Source organism: Drosophila ananassae, chromosome 2L (assembly GCF_017639315.1).
Source record: "Drosophila ananassae strain 14024-0371.13 chromosome 2L, ASM1763931v2, whole genome shotgun sequence".
In the NCBI taxonomy this organism is placed as follows: domain Eukaryota; kingdom Metazoa; phylum Arthropoda; class Insecta; order Diptera; family Drosophilidae; genus Drosophila; species Drosophila ananassae.
The window spans coordinates 15,808,680-15,828,678 of NC_057927.1; the positions used below are offsets into that span (position 1 = coordinate 15,808,680).

The following is a 19,999-nucleotide window of genomic DNA, read 5'->3' on the forward strand; positions in this document are numbered from 1 at the left end:
ACATCCTTTAAATTTCCAGAAAAACTCAGTTCATCCAGAACACTCTTAAGATTTGAATAGTGTTTTATTAACATTATCGTTCGTGTTTAATTCCGATGTGTTAAATTTTACATGTGTACCGCCGCATTCATTAAGCAAATGAACGCTTGGACGGGATACTTAGTATACTTAGGACTTAGAGCTAATTTCTTGCTACGAGCTAGGCGTGTTAAGCCGCCCATACAAATGGACAGAAATAAAAGAAACATAGATGCAATCTAAGTGGTAGAAAAATTGTACGATTCTATGCGACAAGAAGAAGGGTTTACGATCATCCTTAAAGCATCGTGTCCAAAAATTTTAAAATTGGGATCGGGAGTTGGCGCCGAAATAATAGAGATGAGTGCCGTTTTTCTACTGTCGTTTAAAAGTGGGAGTAAAATTCATGCAGTCGCCAATGACGCATGGACTCAATTACAATTGTGGAGATAGAGATTTTAAAAACACTTATAAATATGCCGGTTGGGGTTCAATTGCGTCGCGTGCGCCTTCGCGCATTGCCAGCAAAGGAGTTGGGTGCGCCGGGATGCTGGCCACTGTACAAATTGTCCAGGAACTCGTGCAGTGTTGCCTCGCTAAGGGATCAACATTTGGATTAAAACTACAGGCTTTTTATATTCTTCATCTCTTACCTAACGCCACTGACGCCTCCACCAGGATGATGGCCACCCCGGTCGTGATGTTGTTGCTGCTGCTGCTGTTGGTTGTGCTGTTGTTGCTGTTGCTGCTGCTGCTGTTGTTGCTGAGCCCCGCGGACAATTCGATACTGAACCATGTGGGAGTTGGGTTCCAAATGGGACAAGGCTCCCTTTTGGCAGTTGGCCCACTCGGTTATATCATAGACCTTGCCGTCCATGAGCGCCAAATATTTCCATCGCAGTCCCATCATGCTCGTCTCAGCCCAGATGTCGCCCTGCATCAGAACGTGTTAGTTTGAAAAAGATTAAAGTAGACTTGAGACTTACATCTTTGGCGGAGTGACGAATCTTACAAGAGGCACACTCCCGCGCCGCATAGTGAGGACGCTCAGTGAGCTTACGGGGGTGGCGCTGGGCACAGGTACTGCATCTGTTTGGGCGGGAAATGTCCAGGTTATAGTTTCGACTCGAATCTAGTTACTAGAGTTGATACACATACCTTATAGTGTTAGCTGCCTCAGCCATTTTGGTTTGCAGTTGCGACAGCAGATCATGCAACTCCGTCCATTCCTTCTCAGTGTGTAGCGTCTCAGCAATGCTTTGGTCATAAATGAGGCGGTTTTCCTGCATGAAAAGATGTTTAGTTAACCCACAAAATAGACATTTGATGCTCTATCCTTACAGGTTCGCCGATCAACTCAAAGGCCCGCTGCAACACCTTAAAAGCCTCTTCTGCGCCAGCTTGCTTGTTCTTGTCGGGATGCACGAGCACGGCTATTTTCTTATAATGCTTTCGTATCTGCTCCTGTGAGCTATCCGGTGGGACTCCCAGTATGCTGAAACAGAAATAGGAAAGTCTGCAAAGAGGCACCTTCAATTGATAAGTGATTCCTACCTGTAGGCATCCTTTCCTTTACAATTAAGCAGAGAATACATTGCCTCCTCGCCAGTCTGCGGCAGGCGACCAGTTTTGAAAGACTCGGTAGAGGGTTCAGGGGGCTTTCGCTTGTAAAAGCGCCGCCAAACAGCCCATTTCGAGTTCTTGGCAAAACGGGCATCAAAACGTCGCCAGTAAGTTCGCCACCAAATAGTCGGTTTGCCAGAGTTCTGCTTGAGTTCCTTGTGTAGCTGCTGGGCGTAGCATAGTCCTGCGACGTAGGCCAAGGTGAGGCGTTCGTAGCCCATGCTGAAGCCCAACACAACGATATCGTAGACCAGATAGAACAGCCAGGTGAGCAGCTTCAGCGTATATATCCACCAGGTGTGCAATATACGCTTGGCCAGCTCGTAGTTGCGATTGCTGGCGAAGCTGCCGGCATGGGTGGGTGAGTTGGACGAGGAATAAGCGTTGCGATTTCTTTTTGAAGAGTAGGAGTAGCCGGAACTGCTATTCGAGTTAACATTTACATTCGATGAGGAATACCGCTTGGACGAAGAGGAACTAACATTATTGTTGTTGGAGTGGTTACTGTTCATGCCAGTATTATAATTTGGGCCACTCGAATTCGAATTCGAGTTGGAGTTACTTTTAGAATTGCCTTGTTTCCGAGACAAGTTGCTGGCACTGGTGGCCGAAGTGGAATTGCTGCCATTGCTGTTTATCGAACTGCTGTTGACGGGAATCGTGGTGGATGGCGTCTTTTGATCAATAACCCTTAAATTGTTGATGTTGCCGTTACCGCTACTTATGTTATTCTTTTGCTGCAAAGGGCGCTTCTTTTCCTGATTACTCGCCTTGCTCGTCTTGTTCGGCAACTGCTGCACCGGCTGTTGAAGTTGCTGTTGCTGCTGCGGCTGCCCTTGCTGCTGCTGCTTTTGGGATGCATTCTGGTTCTGGTTAGATTGGCCCCGCTTCTTACTTCGGCTGCCGTGTGAGTGGCCACCACCGGACGACCCCGGAGCAACCTCTTTTGCGTCGTGCATCGGTGACCGCTTCGCAGCTCTCATTTCCCGACTCCCGGCCCCCTCATCCTTTCCCTGACGTCGCTGGGACTGGGTTGAGCCATCTAATCCGTTGGCCGCCCGTAAATCTCGTGCTGCAGTGCTCGTTTTCGTGCCTTTGCTGAGTACGTCGGAGTAGGACATGGGCATCGGCTTCACCTCTGCAACAATACGCTTCTTTCCTTCAGGCTGAACCGACACCACGATAGGTGCTTTGTTGATGGCAGTTGGCGGAACGCTGGCAGTGGCCAAAGGCAGTGACGAGGACTTAGAAGGCTTGGTGTTCGCAGTTAATGGATTGACAGTCTGGCTCTTTGGCTCGGACTGGGGCTGAACCGGCGCCAGAGGCTGCTGGCTCGGCTGAAGTGCTTGCGGTGGATGTGGTTCTGCCTGGTTTGTGGCGTTTTCTTTAGCATCGTCTCCCAGTTGAATGTAACTTCCTCCCGTCAAATTGGGCGACCAGTTGTTAACCAAGTTGTTGATGAGTAGATTCGCGTTGTTTGGAGTTTGAAGGACCTGGGGAGGAGGTGGGGATTGCGGCTGCTGCTGGGGCAGGGCTGTCGACACAGATTGGCTCGCGCCCGCAATGTTTACATCCGGCTTCGGTAACAGAGGATTGGCAGAAAACAGTTCATAGAGCGGAGTGGGTTGCGGTGGTGTCTGCGGCGGTATTTGGTGGTGTTGCTGTTGGTGCGGATGCTGGTGCTGGTGGTTCAGCGAAGCCATGTTGATATGCGTGAAAAGCGGAGCGTTGGCTTCGTTCACGGCGTTTTCCGGGCAGTGATACACCTTGAGAAAGTTTCCAGGGCCTACGGGCAGCACCGAATAGGATTCCGGTTGCCCAGTTTGTCCGGGAAACGCCAGGTTGTAATAGCACTCGTTGTACATGTGCTGCTGCGGCTGTTGAGGCTGAAGATGGGAAAAAGGTGGAGCGGCTATGTGGGGAGGTGGTGCCTGCCACATAATGGGTCCTGGGGGCTGGCCATGCTGCTGCTGGTGGAGAAGGAAGTTTTGGTTGTGTTGCTGCTGTTGATGAGCCATAAAGTTGACCATCTCCTCTCTCGGGGGCAGGATGCAAAAGGGGGCGGGTTCCGCAGCAGCACCACCCCCGCCACCGATCTCATCGCCGCGCTCGTCCTGACGTGACTCCATGCCACGCGCGCGGACGCACTAACTTGTCCTCGAGCCTGTATTTTTCCACGCACTCGCTGCGCGCTGTCCTATTGGAATTTCATGCGTGCCTCATGCGTGGCCCAAGGCCTGATGCAATCCAGTCAGGTGCTTGCAGGGCTTGCAGCATTAAGGAAACTGATGCTTGGTCGGCTTAATGCCACTTCCGCAACGTTTCTTATTCTAAGCTCCCGAATATTTCGCGAATATTGCTTTTTATTTTCTTGTTGCTAACTCTCTGCCACCTGGTCACTCTTAACCGATTACCTTTAGTCGTGTGTCGATAGAGATGGCCCAGTCTCGATATTCATCTGCCTTGTCACGCGTTCCTCTCTAGAAACTAATGTGACCGTTGTCCAGGCTTTTCCTAGTTTAAATTCCAGCCACGGATGGCGCTGTTTGTGGTTTCCACTCATCTCTAAATCCCAACACGCGCTCATTTTGTAAATAAACGTGAGAATTTGTTTTGATCCTGAAAAAATGAGTTTTCTGAAACCCAAGACCCACATTGAAAAGGGCGATGTGGTCATCCTCTATCTGAGCGTCAGTTCCATGCATGCCATCGAAGCGGTTCCAGAAATTGTCAACAAAAAGGGAGAAACTATTCCACACATCTTCCAGACCAATTATGGGTCTCTGAAAGTGGAAAGTAAGTCGGAAAACTTGCCTATACTGTGGTTACGGCATATTCTAATCCTTCAAATTTCCAGATATCATTGGTGTCGAGTACGGCAGTCGCGTGGAGCTGTCCAAAGGGTGGGCCCATGTTCTGCAACCTACTCCGGAACTTTGGACACAAACCCTGCCCCATCGGACTCAGATTATATACACCCCCGATATCAGCATGATCCTACACCAACTGGAGGTGCGACCTGGCGCAGTGGTTGTTGAATCCGGCACGGGGTCCGGTTCATTGTCGCACTATTTCCTGCGCGCATTGAAGCCCACCGGTCAACTGCACACTTTCGACTTCCACGAGGCTCGGGCGGATCAGGCTCGGGAGGAGTTCCGGCGACATGGACTATCCGACTTCGTCACCGTCTACCACCGGGATGTGTGCAACCTGGGCTTTACTGACGATCTCGATGGAAAGGCGGATGCAGTTTTCTTGGATCTTCCCGCACCGGATTTGGCCGTGCCGCACGCTTTTAAGGCGTTGAAGCTGTCGGGTGAGTTGTCAGCGCCCTTCGGCAATCAAGTTCGGTCACTCAGTCAGTCAGTCAGCTATCCAGAGGCTGACCAGTCGGCCTGTACGCCAGTCACCCAGTCAGTTGGGCTGCCATTTCACCGTGTGTGACATTGAATGAGCCCGCTTTTGACACTTGATGCGGCCAGGAAAGCAGGCTGACCAGGCGACCAAGCAAGTTTGTCATTAGGGGTATTGGAACTTCAATTGTTCAATGGAAAAGTCTGTACTTGCAGTAGCTATGTTGGGAGGGACCAAAAGAGATAGGTATAAACATCAATAGGCAGCAAAGGATATCAGAAGTTAAACCGGTTTTTAAATAGTAGTATTTTCTTAATATTCCCTTATTTTAATTTCAGGCGGTAGATTCTGCTCATTTTCGCCCTGCATCGAGCAGTCTCAGCGCTGCATCCAAGAACTGACCAAACTGGGCTTCAATGAAATCGTCTCCATGGAGGTACTGCAGCAAGAGAGCGTGATCAAGACTCGCACATTGCCCGTAATTGATCTCGAGTTCCTTAAGCAGCCGAAAAGTAACGATGCCCCAACAAACTCAGAAGAAAGTAAAGCGTCCAAGGAGGTGAAGAAGTACCTGACCTCCAGCAATCCCCAGGTGCTACCTGGACACACGGGCTTCCTCACCTTTGCCACCCTGCCACCAAATATACCCAAGGCGTGAAAAATAAACTTGCATTTCGTTTTATTACTTGCCATCTGGCTTCATCATTCGTCGTATGTGTAGGAGTACGAGAATTCCTCGAAAAACTTGCGTTCGCTGCTCTTGACGAAGCCGCAGTGGTAACAACGATGTTGCTTTGTTTGCTCGCTGGTTTTACGGTTCCAAGACTTTCTCTCCGGCGCCCAAGGAGTCCTTTGCTCCGGTATAGCCACCTCAGTGCGCTCCGGATTCCCGCTGCAGGTGGGACAGCGACCCATCACCTTTGGCTTGGGCAGTATGCCGTAGATGAGCGGTCCTGGCGGTTGCTTTCCATAGATTGTAACGATTTCGGGCAGGCTGGAGTAGGGACGGGTGGGGAATAGCTTCTCACGATTGAGGAAACTGAAATGATGAAAGGGTAAGTGGAATACAGTACCATATACAAATACACTCACTTCGGCCTTGGCTCCAGCCAAAGGTTATTGATGCGCTTGGTCCGCATTATGTCGCCCAGCTTCTGGAGAAGACGGAGGTTCTCCCGCTCGATCTGCTCCTGGCGCTCCCGCTCGACCTGCTGCTTCTTCCACTTGCGCTGGACGTGCTCGTGGACTCGGGGCGAATGTGAGTCGATGGCCGGACGGGCGGACATGACTTTTTCGCGGTGCTGGGCATAGCGCAGCTGCTCCCAGGGCTGCTGGAGCAATTTGTCACGGCGTGAGATCATCTTCGGTGGTATCGATTCGTGTTAATAAAGTGAGTGCTGATGGGGTAGCGGTGTTTCATGGCTTTTCTTGGCCATTCGGCCGTGTTTGCAACAACAAACAAACATTGTGCGTCCATAACAACCTTGCCAGGACAACGGACACTCGGCGAATGTTGCACCATCATTCCGAGATTAAGTTCAACAACCAGGCGGCGAGGCGGCGGTTGCTTTGCTCAGCTGTCCGAGTTGTCGTTGTCTATCCCAAAAGAGTGACATCTCCAGTGACTTGACTTGCAAATTTGCGGGCCAGTTGCCAGTTCCGATGCCGGTGCATCTGCATCTGTTGTTACATAATTCTGTTCTGGGCCGCCGCCGCCGCTGCTGCTTGTTAGGTCTCCTGGATTTCTGTGTAGTAGCCGCTCTTCGAACCCAGTACTTGGATGTGGACGTGGTGGTGGTGTGGCGGCAAAAGTTCCTTTCTTCTTTTTCAGCCGCTGCTGATGTTGCTGTTGCTGCTGCTGATGCTGCTGCTGCTGCTCATATGTCAACCGGCAACAACATGTGCCGGCAACTTGTTGCTGCTGCCGTTCTAAATACTCCTCGTTTAGTGTTTTGATGGATGTTAAGTGCCAGCCGCATATTGGATTCAATCATTTGCATCGATCGAAATGGGTTCTCGGTAATCGCAGAGTTTATTTTCCTTACTCCCCTCTCCCACTTGCGATTCCCATTGATCCGGTCAAGGAAATGAGCTTTGCCGGTAACTGTTCTTCTTTGATGTTGATTAGCTTTTAAAATTTACGTTTTTTTTATCATTTAAATATATTTTACAGGTATTGCTTTATTTTCTAAACAATATTCTGATTAATTTTTGAGTAATTGTTTATGTAAAGAAGCAATTCCGGTAAACTCTTTTCACAATTTCCCCCAACCTTTTTACCTTTTTGTTTTGAGTTCAGATTAAATCATTTTGCATCGTTCAAAATGGATTCCCGATTATTAAGATTCCCCCTGCCAACTACTTGCAATTCCCATCGATCCTGTCAAAAACAATACTCGGTCGCAATTGTTCTCGTTTGAAGTTGATTAGCCCCCCGTTGTTGCTTACAAAATGCGTCTATTGTATTGTGCCTGCAACAGCAACACTAACAGCAACAGCAACAGCAACATTGCGTTGCTTGGCCATGGCTAGTGGCAATATGTTGCCGCGTGAGTTGGCAGAATTTGGAAAATTAAAAGGTCCATGCCGCATTATTGGTCAGTTAATTGGAAGATCCGTAATTTGATACCGACAATGGCAACGTGTTGCTTATCACAGCTCACCTTGTTATTCGGCTAAAAACGAATTATCTTGTTTGATGAATCGACAACTGTAACGAATTCCCACCCAGCATCTCCGAGGGGAGTCGGTGGTCCCAGGGAGCGCAGGTTAGATCGGTGATGCTTTTCACCTTTAGCCGAATCAGTGCCCGGGCCGCTTGACTCGTCACTAAACACCTGCTTAGTTGTGCATAAATTTCATTTGGAAATGATTATTTTTATTGAAAAATTTTTGTAAAATGGCATATAATTGTGCCGGCCCAGTCTCTGTGGTCTCAGTGTGTATTTGTGTGTGAGTTAGGAGGGTGCAGCCTTACACCCGCCAGCAATATGGCCAGTTTCTCACCTTTAGAAGCCGGCCCCAAAGTCGTCTCAGATAGCGAGAGGGACGACCGCAAAATTGATGCCGCAGCGGAATTGCCAAAAGATTGGTCAAGTGGTGGTTAAGTGGATACTCTTACATTAAGAGTTATTTATGGGTTCCAGTTAATTTCAAAAAAGTATTCTATACTTTGTTATACATTTATATTGTCTTCACAAAATATCTAAAGCATAGATTAGGTTATTTAATTACTACATTGATTATGAAAGTCTACTGGTATCTATTCTTTAATAATCCTCAAGGACTTTGAGGATGTTGCTGAGATACTTCTAATCTGTTTTAAAGTACTTACTTAATGGTTAGTTTTGTCGCATTTAGCCAATTGCAAATTTGACACCATCATCCATCATCATATGGGTTGCAAAATGTTGAACCTTTTTGTTTAGGTTAGTACTAATATACAAAGTGTATACGGACAGTACTGGGCCCTGTCCATTTATTACAACATGAGCCGGCAACCGAGCAGCAAAGGCGATGGCAACAGCAACAGCAACAACTGCAGAAAGTCAGTTGAAAACTGCGATTTGCTGTCAGCTAATAATAATAATTTCGATATTGAAAATACGTTTTCTTAGTTAGGTACGACACTAAACGATTTCGCCCAGTCGTCGACGATGCGATGCAGCAACAACAATATCGACAGTGCTAAAAGTCAGGCAAGCCAACCAGCAACACCAAAATCCGCAAGAGCAACAACCAACAAACAACAACTGCAAGTTGACCGTTGTACGGTGGGGAGTAGGCTCTAATTTTTTATTTTTTTAATAATAATACAATATTAAAATAAATGAAAAATTTATTTTGAGTCTTAAATAGTTGTAGTATCAATTTTATTATATTTTCTATAGGTTTGGAAAAGATTGTACTTTTATTAAAAAACTAACGTTCTTGCTTTGATTTTATTCCCATAAATATATAGTTTCTACCATAGTACTTTGGTGGGGGCGTGCTATTTGCTGCTGCTGCTCCTTCTACCCTTTGCAGACAGGTGGTGTGTGGTGTCGATGTTGGCCGGATCGTCGACTGTTGGCTGTTTGGCTCCGCTGCCCGCTGGTGTTCAATATGAGCCACAATTGAGGCATTTAATCGAGCATCTCTTAACACGCCTTGGAATGTTGACTTATTATTGGCCCATGCAGCCAGCCGGAGCAGAGAGAGAGGCGGACACTCCACCTAACGGACGGACAGTTGGACTCCCTCCTCGTATCTATATCTCATGGATGCGGCTTTAGCTTCAGCTGTAGCTGTAGCTGTAGCTTTTGCTGGGGCTGTGGATATATCGCTCTGTGTGTCTGCCGGGGTCTGCGTCGGTGTCAGGAGTCTGTAGTTACCTCACAGTAAAAGCGTTTATCATCATTAGACTCAATCTAAAGACGTTTTTGGCCGGGGTTATCATGTTGATTATGTTGTGTGAAAACAAATTACATTTTTTCTCGCCCTCTCTCGCTTTAACACCATTTGCCGGATTTGCGGTTGAGGTTGTTCTCGTCGCTGCTGGCTAATTACGAAGATGATCGCTGATTTCAATTGTGCTTATTGACAAACCAATTGGCCAATGTCGGGATGATTTTTTTTGTAAAAGGAAAGGAAAGCCTTTTCCCTGTCTTGGAGTGCCGTGAGAAAACTGCAAAATCGAACAACAGCGCAAAAATATTTCCAATTTGCTAATGGCAATAATTGTTTCCAGTACCAGTACTTGACTATGTATTTTTCCTTTTATTTTTATTTATTTACTAAGCACAGCTGTGTTCTATATAGTTACTGTTGTTGCAAGTGGCATTGCCTGCAGCTGCAACAACAACAGCAAAAGCGGCACCAGTGGAAACACCAGCAAGAATAACTGCTTTGGCAAGGTTAACTTTGGCCCTGACTGTCTGATAAAATTGTGCAACAAACTTTGGGGCATTAATAACTTGGCTTTTAACTTGAAATGTTTTACACTATATAGCTAATTTTTTTAAAAGAGATTAAAACATAAAATAGATGTTATAAATTACTATATTTAAGAACAATAATTAGGTTAATTTTTACATTTTTGCTGCTCAGTGTAGTTCATTTGTCGTGGCATGGAAAACCAAAAACTCCAACTCCAATAAACATTTTATGCACTTTTAAATGCAATGTTTTATTGTAGTTGCTCCGATAACGTTATAATTTTTTTGTTTTGTTGTCTTGTTGTTGTTTGGATTTGTGCCACACACAAATACAAAATATAAAAACAACAACAGCAGGGTCAATGTCACACCTTGACGCTTGAAGCCAGTATATAGATTTTGTAGCCGATTTTTTTGTATTTTTTTTTGTCACAATTTATTGCATTTGGGTTAGAGTCGTGTTTGCCTGAATACTGTGTGTTATTTTGCCTCAATCTGTGTGGCTCGGCCGTTTTATCTTGTCAACGCAATCGTCTATGGGTATTTCTTTTTTAATTAATTAACAACAATTGCATGGGTGTCAATGGCACGGCTTAGTGCGGCATACTTAGTCGCCTGAATTGGACTTTATTGGCTAATGAATGCTGAAAGTGAGTGGGGGAAAAGCCTCCTATGCTTCTATGCTCGAACCAAAAAGTTTCTCCGGGCCGAACAACTCGGAGTTATGCAGAAACTACAACTCAACAAGTATGCAGTGCCAATCAATAAACTTTCGCGCAGTCGCAGAGAGAAGCCGCAGGGAATAATGGTATGGCCGAATGGTATAGTCAATTCCTGGGGTCTCATGAGAACTAATTGAGCCATTTCGAGGTCTATGATAATCGTTTGTGATGCAGCAGCAGGAAACCAACTAGAGAAAATGACTAGGACAACGCCTTCACAGAGTCCAAGAGTTTGACTTTGTCAGCTATACTATGCATTTGCAGAGAAAGAAATTACTTTGTTTTAAAAATAAATTGTTATAATAATTATAATTTATAATTTTATGGTTAATAAGGTAGGTTTGATAACACAGTTCTTAAAAAAGATTACTCCTAAAAAATATCTCTTTAAAAATTATACTTTATTATGCCTCCTTAGGGTTTCTTTTTCTGTGTGTCATAAAATTAAAGTTTTGTTTATGAATGGAATTACACGACGACATTTAGATGGCCAAAAGAGCAAGAAGGCAAGCCAAGCTGGTAACCGAGAGGCCGCCGACTCGGCTCAGATTCACAGACACTTCATCTAAATGTCAGGCCATATCTAGCGACACTCGCAACACTTGGATTCGCACTAGCCTCGGATCTGGGAGTAGGACTCGCCGTTGTGGACCTGGTCTCCTCCGGTTGGCGGATGGCGGCTGGCGGCTCTCTTTGGCGGCTGCTTTGGCTTTGGCCAAATCAATTGAGCCGCCTTCCTCCATAAACGAGCTAAAACAAATGACTCCACTGCAACTGACTCTGAGACCCGGGGCTGCTCAAGATCATTAGTATAATTTAAGTAAATTAAACGCAGCGATTAGGTTCGGGATACGTCGGCCAGCAGAAATAAAAATAAAAACAAAAAAACCAAGAGAGAAAAAACTAAAACAAGGCAAACAGCCATCGCAACAAACGGCACCAAGTATTCTCCAATCGTTGGGTTGTCGGCAAAATGTGCCTGTGTTTATTCAAATTTATTGTAACATTTTCGTTGGCGATTTCAATTTGTAAAACAAGCGAGCAAACAAGCTGTTAAAATATAATGATTGGCACCAGAGCCCCCATTTGCTGGAGGATCTTAAGAGGCGATGTGCGACTAAGAGGGAAATCGAGATTCAGATGTGGGTTAAACTGGCCGCATATGCTTATCGATTCTCGGGAGATGCTTAAAGTGAATTTATGCGGCGTTTAAGCATTGTCCGACCAATGCATTTTCGCTTTATGATTGCCATGAGCAGTCGAATGCATAAACCATTTGGCATTGAAAACTATCGGTTAGCATACATTGTATTTTCTTTTTTTCCATTATTTTTTTTTTGTTTTTGGTCCAGCCAAGCAGCAGCCCGGCAGTAGAAGTCGCTGGCTTTTTCCCACACAGACAATGGGCCAAAACGGCGACAACTGAGTCTGGCCTGGTTGGTCTGGCCCGGTGGTGTCTGAGCCTTGTGTCTCTTGGCTTCGTGTGCAATATGAGGAGACTTGCAGCTTCGACTGCAACTGCAACAGCGATCACAAAAGCTTGCTGGCCAGACAGAGTTACAAAAACAGACTGCGGAACAATGCTGAATGCTAGCAGTTCAATTGAATACAGTGTGTCAAAAATGTTGGTAGTTATTATTTGGATTATTCTTGCTAAGAAACAGTTCCAAAACTCATATTAAGGGTCGATTGACTGATAGCTAAGAGTTGAAAAATGTTCAAGTTCGTGTCTTAAGTCTTTTGTTTTGGTACACCGTTTGATGAATTTTTAAATAAAAAATTTCCTTTTTCTTCAAACCAAGATTAAGTATGGTTCCTAATGCATACTTAAACAACAAGAATTGAAAAATACAAATCAATAATTATCAAGTTCGTTTCCTAAGTCTTTTGTTTTTTACACATTTTTTTAAACTAAATTTTTATAGATACCAATAATATGAGAAAGTGAAGAAACGATCCTCGAGACCACTGTGCTATAACAATTGACAAAAGCCCCAAGTACTCCGAAAACGACAATAACAACAAATACTGCAGTGAAAAGAACAAAAAGTAAGTAAGAAACAAACAAACAGTCAGTAGAGTCAGACACAAACAGCAATTCATATTTGCTCTGATTTATATGGCGTCTAGAAGTTTTCCATTTTTATTATGTATCATTATTATTATGATTTTTTCCCAGGCCGAAAAAAGGCGCACAGACGCAAGCGCAAGCGCAGGAGGAGACTCTGGATCTTTGTGTGCCCCGCCGGTTGGTGTAATCAATCAGCAGGAGGAGCGAAGCTGAAAGTTGAAGCTAAATCTGCAGCAGCCGCCGTCGGTCGAGTAGTCCTAGTCTGGTTTCAGCTTTTCGTTGGGCGAAAATTAATGTTCTTTAATTTGCAAGTTTGTGTCCTAAGTCTTTCGTTTTGTCCTGCCACACACAGGCAAATTCTGGGTGTACTTCTCTTTTTTCTTCTCTCTGTTGTTGCTGTTGTGGTTCTTCCCCAGAAATGTCATTAAAGCGCCACACAGATCTCGGCTAGCTGGGTGTGCGAGCGCTTTTTGATCTCCTGAGCCAATGTCAATTGCTGGCATCGCCCGCAATTGCTGGATCGCAAAGACAACAGAGAAAGATCTGCATAGCTTGATATTCTAATTGCTGAAATTGTTTGCCACAGACAAGTGTGTCGTTGTGTATGTGCCTGTGTGTGATTGTGTGTTTGTGACTGCCATGCCCAATGAATAATCATCGAAATCCGTTCGTTGGCAAAAAACAAAAACTAAACAACAGTCAAAGGACACTAAAAAAAAGTTTTCAAGCCAAAGACTAAGCCTATGTTTTTATTCTTTAACAATAAGGCTTCCAATCAGATTCTTTCACTTGGTTAGTAACTAAAATAAACACAAAATTGTTTAACATATAACTAAATGTCTCTCTGTGTAACAGAAATTGGGATGCCTGCGATACATGGTCCTGTGTCTCCTGCCTCTTTTGGTGGTCCCTGCCTCATTGGCCTGCTCATTGTGTCGCACTGATCCAAATCGCATCAAATTTTTCGCTGCACTCGTTTTCAGCTCAGTTTTCTTGTCGAAATCCCCTCGATTTTGTTCGCTGGCTGGCTGTGTCTGCGGGTCTCCTCCTTGCTCTGGCTTTTCAATCAGATATGAAAGCTGGAGCGCGTCTTCGCGGTTGTTGTCGCAACGCAGTATATTTTTTTTCCTTTTTGTTTTTGAGCCTTTGACTTGATTTTCTTAATTAAATTTTTTGCTACGCCGCTGCCAAGGCTATACCCCGATTCTCCTGGAGCTGATCAGCTTCAGCTACAGCTCCAGCTCCTGGCCGATGATGATAGTGAGGGTGGGGATGATGTGTGTGTTTTATAAGTCGAGTGTTGTTGGCTCAGTCGCTGATTTGAGGGCCTTGATAGGCAGGCCTTGTTTTGGCTACAGTTAACACACTCCCACATTTTCGGTTTCACTAAAATGTTAACCAGAAACAGCGAAAAGCGAAAAAATTGCATTCACCAAAATGGCAAATTTAGGCGAGTAAAAAAATGAACGAACAGCCCAAAACAGCTTCTTCTGCGGCACAATCTTAGAAGCCATTACGTGCACTTGGCCGCTCAACAAGAACTTGAACCTCATTAACCCATCAGCCCCAAAAACAATTTGACCCGGGCTCGACTCCAACGTACTTCGCCAGCCAGCCCAGCGACTCGGATTCAGACTTCCACTTGGTACGATGCCAACATCATTTACATCATCATTCACAATAAAATAAAAGTGCACACGCCCACTTAAAAGGGCCCCATAAATTGTATGGAATAATCAGTTTCAACATAATTTATTGTAATTTACGAGTGTCGGCCAAACGGGCCACAAGAGGCCACAACACTAACGTGTATATATTACTTTATATATATATTTTATATATATAAACATTTTAAAGCGTGTCTGGTGTATAGCACTGACATTGCCAGAAGAGGAGTCGCCGGTCTCTTTTTTTTTATAGAGCAGCTAAATGCTACAAATGAAAATCCTAAACGAAACATTGAAAGCATCTTGATAAGAAGCCAAGAAACGGCAGGCGAGCCAAGAGTTAAAGCCAAATTGAAGCTGAAACTGGAGTTTAAACTGAAGCTGAAGCTAAAGTTGAAGTCGATTTGAAGCTGAGCGTGCAAACACCTCGGAAAGTCCATATTTCATAGCCTAATAATATTTTTTCTAGCTCGACCTCATCTAGATGGTCGAATTGGCTTCGGATATTTCTGGTTTACATATATCGAGCTTCTCCGGTTGGGCCTTTTGTAATTGAAACTATTGTTTTGGTTTCCCCCATAGGCTACCCTATAGCAGCATTTTATATCAATCACTCAATAAAAATTCAACGATCAATCAACTTCAGCAATCAAGAGTCCCAAAGGAAGCTGATTTCCATCGAGCCGGTGGCTTTGCTTTTGTTTTCATACCGACTCGAATCATCCGAATACTCATTCAAACAGTCGTACTCGTACGTATTCCCAATCAGAATTGAAATGTCTGTGGATAATAAACTTCAAGTGTCAATGCAATCTCCTCTTGACAAACTGACAGTCGGAATATCCTTTTCCTTTTAGTCTATTATCGCCGTTTCGCAATCGTTCAAAGTTTCATTGTGGCTTCGTCAGCGACTCTCTCGTATCTAAGTATATATCTATTTTTACTTTTTTGATTTTATTTTCAGATACTTCGATTGTTAAGCTCATTATACAGGGGGTATTTATAAGGCGGCTTCAGCTCTGACCGTCTAAATTGGTTATTTTCACTTTGCATGTAACCTTAAATGGTGACTGTATAGTTATAATATTATTTTTAAAAGATTACCCTATTTTTTGGCTTTCTAAACGTTCGAACCAATTAAATTTCAAGCTCAAGCGCAACTCGACTCTCAACTTCATGCAAACATCACACAAATAGCTAGTAATTTGTTTAGTTGGCCAACAAAAAATGAGTCTGCATAGCTGAGAACGGTGAAGCCGCATTTTCGGCTGACTGATCACTTTGGTGAAGTATTGGCAAATATTTGTTTGTTTACTTTGATTAAATTTCAACGTCCGAAGCGCTTTCATTCTGCAATTACTCAGCGGGCATATGTCCGGAGAACCTTCCATGTTGACTGTAATTTCTGTGAGTTCAAAGTGCTTAGTAGATGTAAAAAGAGTTTTCATTTAAAATGCACTATAAAAATATTTCATTTGAAAAGTAATAAAAATTTAAGTCGTTTTTTAATGAGAATTATGTATAAAGTAACATGCGTTCTATTCTTCAATAAAAAATTCTTTAACTTTTTATAATAGTTCATAGTTCCCACTCTATTTATCAGTTTTTTGTCAGTGCCTTCAAGTTCAGGGCCTTATCTCTGGCCTCTTTCCTTGCTAATTTGCCACTGAGTGAAGGACTTGACTGGGGAGTTACCTTTGCTGTTGACCAGGTCGCTGCACATCTTCCCAGCGTAATTTAAACTAAATCGGCCTGCTCGCTCGCTCGCCAAACTGCGTAGAACACCGGGCCAGATCCTCGCAACGGTCTGGCCCAGTGTAATGGCTAAAACAGACACGGCCAACACACATACTCATAAGCAGAGAGGTTGCGGTGGGAGCCGTTGTTGCATGTGCAAAAGTCCCCTGTCCTTATCCCTGACTCTCCTTACCGTCTCCTCGTAATAATCAATTATTTCTGTGTAATTTATGGTAATGTTCAGTCATGATGGATTGACTGCTCTAATGTCGCTCTAAATCTTTGTAGCTCGCTTGCCGGGGTACGCTCGCCTGCGATCCTACAAGCCAAGTTAAGCGGCGCGAAGCCGAGCTTGGCCGAAAACCAAAGCAAAGCCAACCGAAAGCCAACTAAATCCCGGCCCAAACCAAACCAGAGCACAGCACAGTTTCGTGGATCTGAGCAGGCCGAGGCAGGTGCAATTGCTCAGCGCGGAGAGATGTTTTATTTATTTATTTATTTTCTTATTTTTTTTTTGTTCGGTTTTGTTTTTGCCGCACAGCTCTCCCACTAAAGCCTGGCCCGAATGTCTGCGAAATCAGCCGAACAGGCACTCAGGTCGTCGGACAATGGGTGTCTTTTATATATTTGTATATAAAATATTGAGATATGTTTTTATGGAACAAATATTATATAATATCTATACACAATTTTTGACTTATTTAACTAAAAAATGGTAAATTTTAGTAAATGAGACTTACGAATTGTATAAAAATTCATTGATATTTTTTCAGTTTTATTCACAATATTCAACCTACCCCATAGTTCAGCTTGCTCCTTTACTTCCGTCACTGGTCGATGCGACTGCCACGTACCTTGCCCCATTCCAGACCACCCCGGCCCCCCAAACGGCCTGTACCACCTTCCCCCATCGACCCCCGTCAGCGGTAATATGTAGCATATGTTTTCGTAAGTTTCTTCTTGTATTTTGTTTAATGGCAGCTTAGATTACACGAGCCCTGGGTGGACAGGTGAGTGCGGGGGGAAATAGAGTTTCGCATGTTGGCTGCAGTGGCTTCCAATGGCTTTCTGCCTGCCACAATTCCTAACTCCCCCCTCTCCTATGCGCTGCCATCGTTCGATGTAACTGATGTTTAAAATTGCTCTGTGATTTTCGTGGCGAAATTAATGTTAAATAAGCTTTTAGTTTATGTCCCGCCACAGCGTTGATCAATTTCTCAGTCACCTGGCCCGCGCTCATCTTCTTCTTATTTACCTGTGGATGCTGCCACTTCTCCTTGCCCCTTTTTCTTGTCCTCGCCCCTTCTAAGCCTGGTTTCTGGTGTGTGTGTGTTAGCCCGGCTATCTGGCTTGTTTATGTGTAAATTATGCTCGTACACATTTTACTGACAATTGTGTATAAATTATAGACGAATTATTGTGTTTGTTGTCGGGCTCTGGTGCGGCTTACATATTAATATAGCACCAAAAAGGAGGCGGCCTCCTAACATTTGAAATTCAATGAATGCCAATGGAAGAATCTTATGCATTGGGTATAATCTTTAAATCTGTGAAGAAAGGCACTTTGGGTATAGCCGATGCTTAAATACCCTTCTAAACTAGAATTTATAAACATAGCCGTCCGTTCTCAAAGCTCCAAGATCGGGAAGGTATAACATTCGACGATCGGACAATTATTAAAAAAGTTATGGCATTTTTCCTGAAAGAAATCGATGGGGAGACCATGTTGACCAAGTTAAGATCCTTGGGTGGCTAAAATGGGAACTTGTGGTCACTATTTAGTCAATATTTAGGTCAATTCGTATCGGATTTGAAAAAGGAATACCATTTACGAATCAGGGAACTGAGTACCGTCGATCTGCACCAAAATATAGTCCCAATCGCAAAATAAAATTTTGGCTCGATTTTCGGCCAAAATCATGATGTTACCCCTTGGAAAAATTTCGAAAATGGGGTCCGATTTAGGGTGGTTAGGTTTTGATTGAAATTGAAAGTTCTCAAAGCTCCAAGATCGGGAAGGTATAACTTTCGACGATCGGACAATTATTAAAAAAGTTATGGCATTTTTCCTGAAAGAAATCGATGGGGAGACCATGTTGACCAAGTTAAGATCCTTGGGTGGCTAAAATGGGAACTTGTGGTCACTATTTAGTCAATATTTAGGTCAATTCGTATCGGATTTGAAAAAGGAATACCATTTACGAATCAGGGAACTAAGTACCGTCGATCTGCATCAAAATATAGTCCCAATCGCAAAATAAATTTTCGGCTCGATTTTCGGCCAAAATCATGGTGTTACCCCTTTGAAAAATTTCGAAAATGGGGTCCGATTTTAGGTGGTCAGGTTTTGATTGAAGTTGATAGTTGTCAAAGATCCAAGACCGGGAAGGTATAACATTCGACGATCGGACAATTATTAAAAAAGTTATGGCATTTTTCCTGAAAGAAATCGATGGGGAGACCATGTTGACCAAGTTAAGATCCTTGGGTGGCTAAAATGGAAACTTTTGGTCATTATTACCCATATACCCCTTTCTGGTTTCAAAGAAAGATTTTTTAATGGTCATCTGTTGGTTTTTTATTGTTTTACTTACGATACTCGCCTATAGCTTTCGGTGAGGGCGTATCGGAATATATTTGCCATGAAAGAGGTCTGCTTTTCCCGCTGCCTCCTGTGATCTGACTTCTGGCGGGCATTAGTTCCGATGGCAATTGCTGTGAACTGCATAAAAATGATTTGGCATGCAGTGGCAGAGCGCAGGCGATCTGCGATCCCAACTGGAAAATGGCCAACAGGCCTGCTTAGCTTGGTCGGTGGCTAAGACAGAGAAAGGGAGAGCGTTGCAGGAAGTGAATTGTTAAGGCCTGGGAAAGAGCGATAGAAGTGGACCTCGAGTACTCGGGAATCCTTGTTGGCTTTTGTGGTGTTATGCAAATGCCATTGGGCATCAACATCATCGCCACCAGCAGCAGCCGCAGCTTAAGCATCAGTTTCAGCTTCATCTTCGGCTTCAGCTTCAGTTTTCAGCAACACCACTATCTCGGTTGCACCACCCTGTGTGCAGCACAATGGCTACCGTGCGCGTGCAACAGAACACGTACAAAACAGCAGCTGTTTAACATTTATTTGCCTATTTATTAATTTCATGTAACATTTTTTTCCTAGGAAAAAGTTCCACAATGCGAAATCAAAGCCAAAAGGCTCTGCAACAAGCTCAACGCATTCTCCTGACGCCAGGCAGTCGCCTTTGGAGTTTTGGGTTCCAGGGTTCGGGTTCGGGTTCAGTTCCAGGTCCAGGTTGGACCAGGGGTCTGTAAAATGTCCAAGCTCCAGCAGGGCCAACTGTTTTGAGCCAGAAGACAATAAGCCACAGTCCTGGGGTCTTCGGGAGGGACTCTTGCCATACTTCTCCCACTATTTTACTTCGTTTGCTGCCGATGTTGCTGCTGCTCCTGCGACTGTTGCTGCCTCAGCGACTTGTGGCTGCTGCCACAAAAAGTGTCGTGACCCCGGCCAAGGCATTGCATATGCTCGGAATTGTGGGAGGCAGCTTGTGGAGCCATGGGGCCTGCCCGGGAGGGCGGCAGTACAAAAATTACATGTTGTTCCTGTTGAAATGTTTTGTTTTCTGTGTGCAGCATTCCCATTGTCGACGACGTTTATTTATAAATTTCTTTGCGTTGTTTACCTTTTGAAATACTCTTTGAAGAAGAGTCCTTTTAGATCTTTATATACTGAGATCTTAAGCTCCAAATACCAACAGCAAGAAATAAAGTGAAATATTTGGGAAAGACACCCTTTTCAATCGAATATTTTGTGTAATATTGGTAATATCATTGTAAAAATTATCTATAAATTTTATATACTAGTAAGGATATAGTGACTAATTA

The 19,999-nt window shown here is 44.2% G+C and overlaps 3 protein-coding genes across 3 annotated transcripts; 1 reads left to right on the forward strand and 2 right to left on the reverse strand.

The window, feature by feature from the left end:
* Positions 1 to 45: 45 nt before the first annotated feature.
* On the reverse strand, positions 46 to 4,096 carry LOC6499304 (dual specificity protein kinase splA). Its single transcript, XM_001954872.3, has 6 exons — positions 1,573 to 4,096; positions 1,360 to 1,513; positions 1,177 to 1,301; positions 1,005 to 1,107; positions 672 to 952; positions 46 to 614 (listed from the first exon to the last, which is right to left on the reverse strand). The coding sequence occupies exons 1-6, from the start codon at positions 3,768 to 3,770 to the stop codon at positions 509 to 511; spliced, it is 2,967 nt and encodes a 988-aa protein (XP_001954908.1). The 5' UTR covers positions 3,771 to 4,096; the 3' UTR covers positions 46 to 508.
* A 55-nt stretch (positions 4,097 to 4,151) lies between these two features.
* Positions 4,152 to 5,682, forward strand: LOC6501280 (tRNA (adenine(58)-N(1))-methyltransferase catalytic subunit TRMT61A). Its single transcript, XM_001954873.4, has 3 exons — positions 4,152 to 4,437; positions 4,499 to 4,957; positions 5,334 to 5,682. The coding sequence occupies exons 1-3, from the start codon at positions 4,269 to 4,271 to the stop codon at positions 5,651 to 5,653; spliced, it is 948 nt and encodes a 315-aa protein (XP_001954909.1). The 5' UTR covers positions 4,152 to 4,268; the 3' UTR covers positions 5,654 to 5,682.
* On the reverse strand, positions 5,668 to 6,824 carry LOC6499303. The gene is made up of 2 exons (XM_001954874.4): positions 6,088 to 6,824; positions 5,668 to 6,034 (listed from the first exon to the last, which is right to left on the reverse strand). Exons 1-2 carry the CDS (start codon positions 6,354 to 6,356, stop codon positions 5,698 to 5,700), a joined length of 606 nt encoding a protein of 201 aa, XP_001954910.1. The 5' UTR covers positions 6,357 to 6,824; the 3' UTR covers positions 5,668 to 5,697.
* Positions 6,825 to 19,999: the final 13,175 nt, after the last annotated feature.

Coding starts and splice junctions, on each gene's coding strand:
- LOC6499304 (XM_001954872.3), bottom strand. CDS start 3,770: ATGGAGTCACGTCAGGACGAGCGCGGCGATGAGATCGGTGGCGGGGGT. Junction 1,302..1,359: donor TTGAGTTGATCGGCGAACCT/GTAAGGATAGAG, acceptor CTTTTCATGCAG/GAAAACCGCCTCATTTATGA. Junction 615..671: donor GGAGGCGTCAGTGGCGTTAG/GTAAGAGATGAA, acceptor TTGATCCCTTAG/CGAGGCAACACTGCACGAGT.
- LOC6501280 (XM_001954873.4), top strand. CDS start 4,269: ATGAGTTTTCTGAAACCCAAGACCCACATTGAAAAGGGCGATGTGGTC. Junction 4,438..4,498: donor TGGGTCTCTGAAAGTGGAAA/GTAAGTCGGAAA, acceptor TCAAATTTCCAG/ATATCATTGGTGTCGAGTAC. Junction 4,958..5,333: donor TAAGGCGTTGAAGCTGTCGG/GTGAGTTGTCAG, acceptor TTTTAATTTCAG/GCGGTAGATTCTGCTCATTT.
- LOC6499303 (XM_001954874.4), bottom strand. CDS start 6,356: ATGATCTCACGCCGTGACAAATTGCTCCAGCAGCCCTGGGAGCAGCTG. Junction 6,035..6,087: donor TGGCTGGAGCCAAGGCCGAA/GTGAGTGTATTT, acceptor TCATCATTTCAG/TTTCCTCAATCGTGAGAAGC.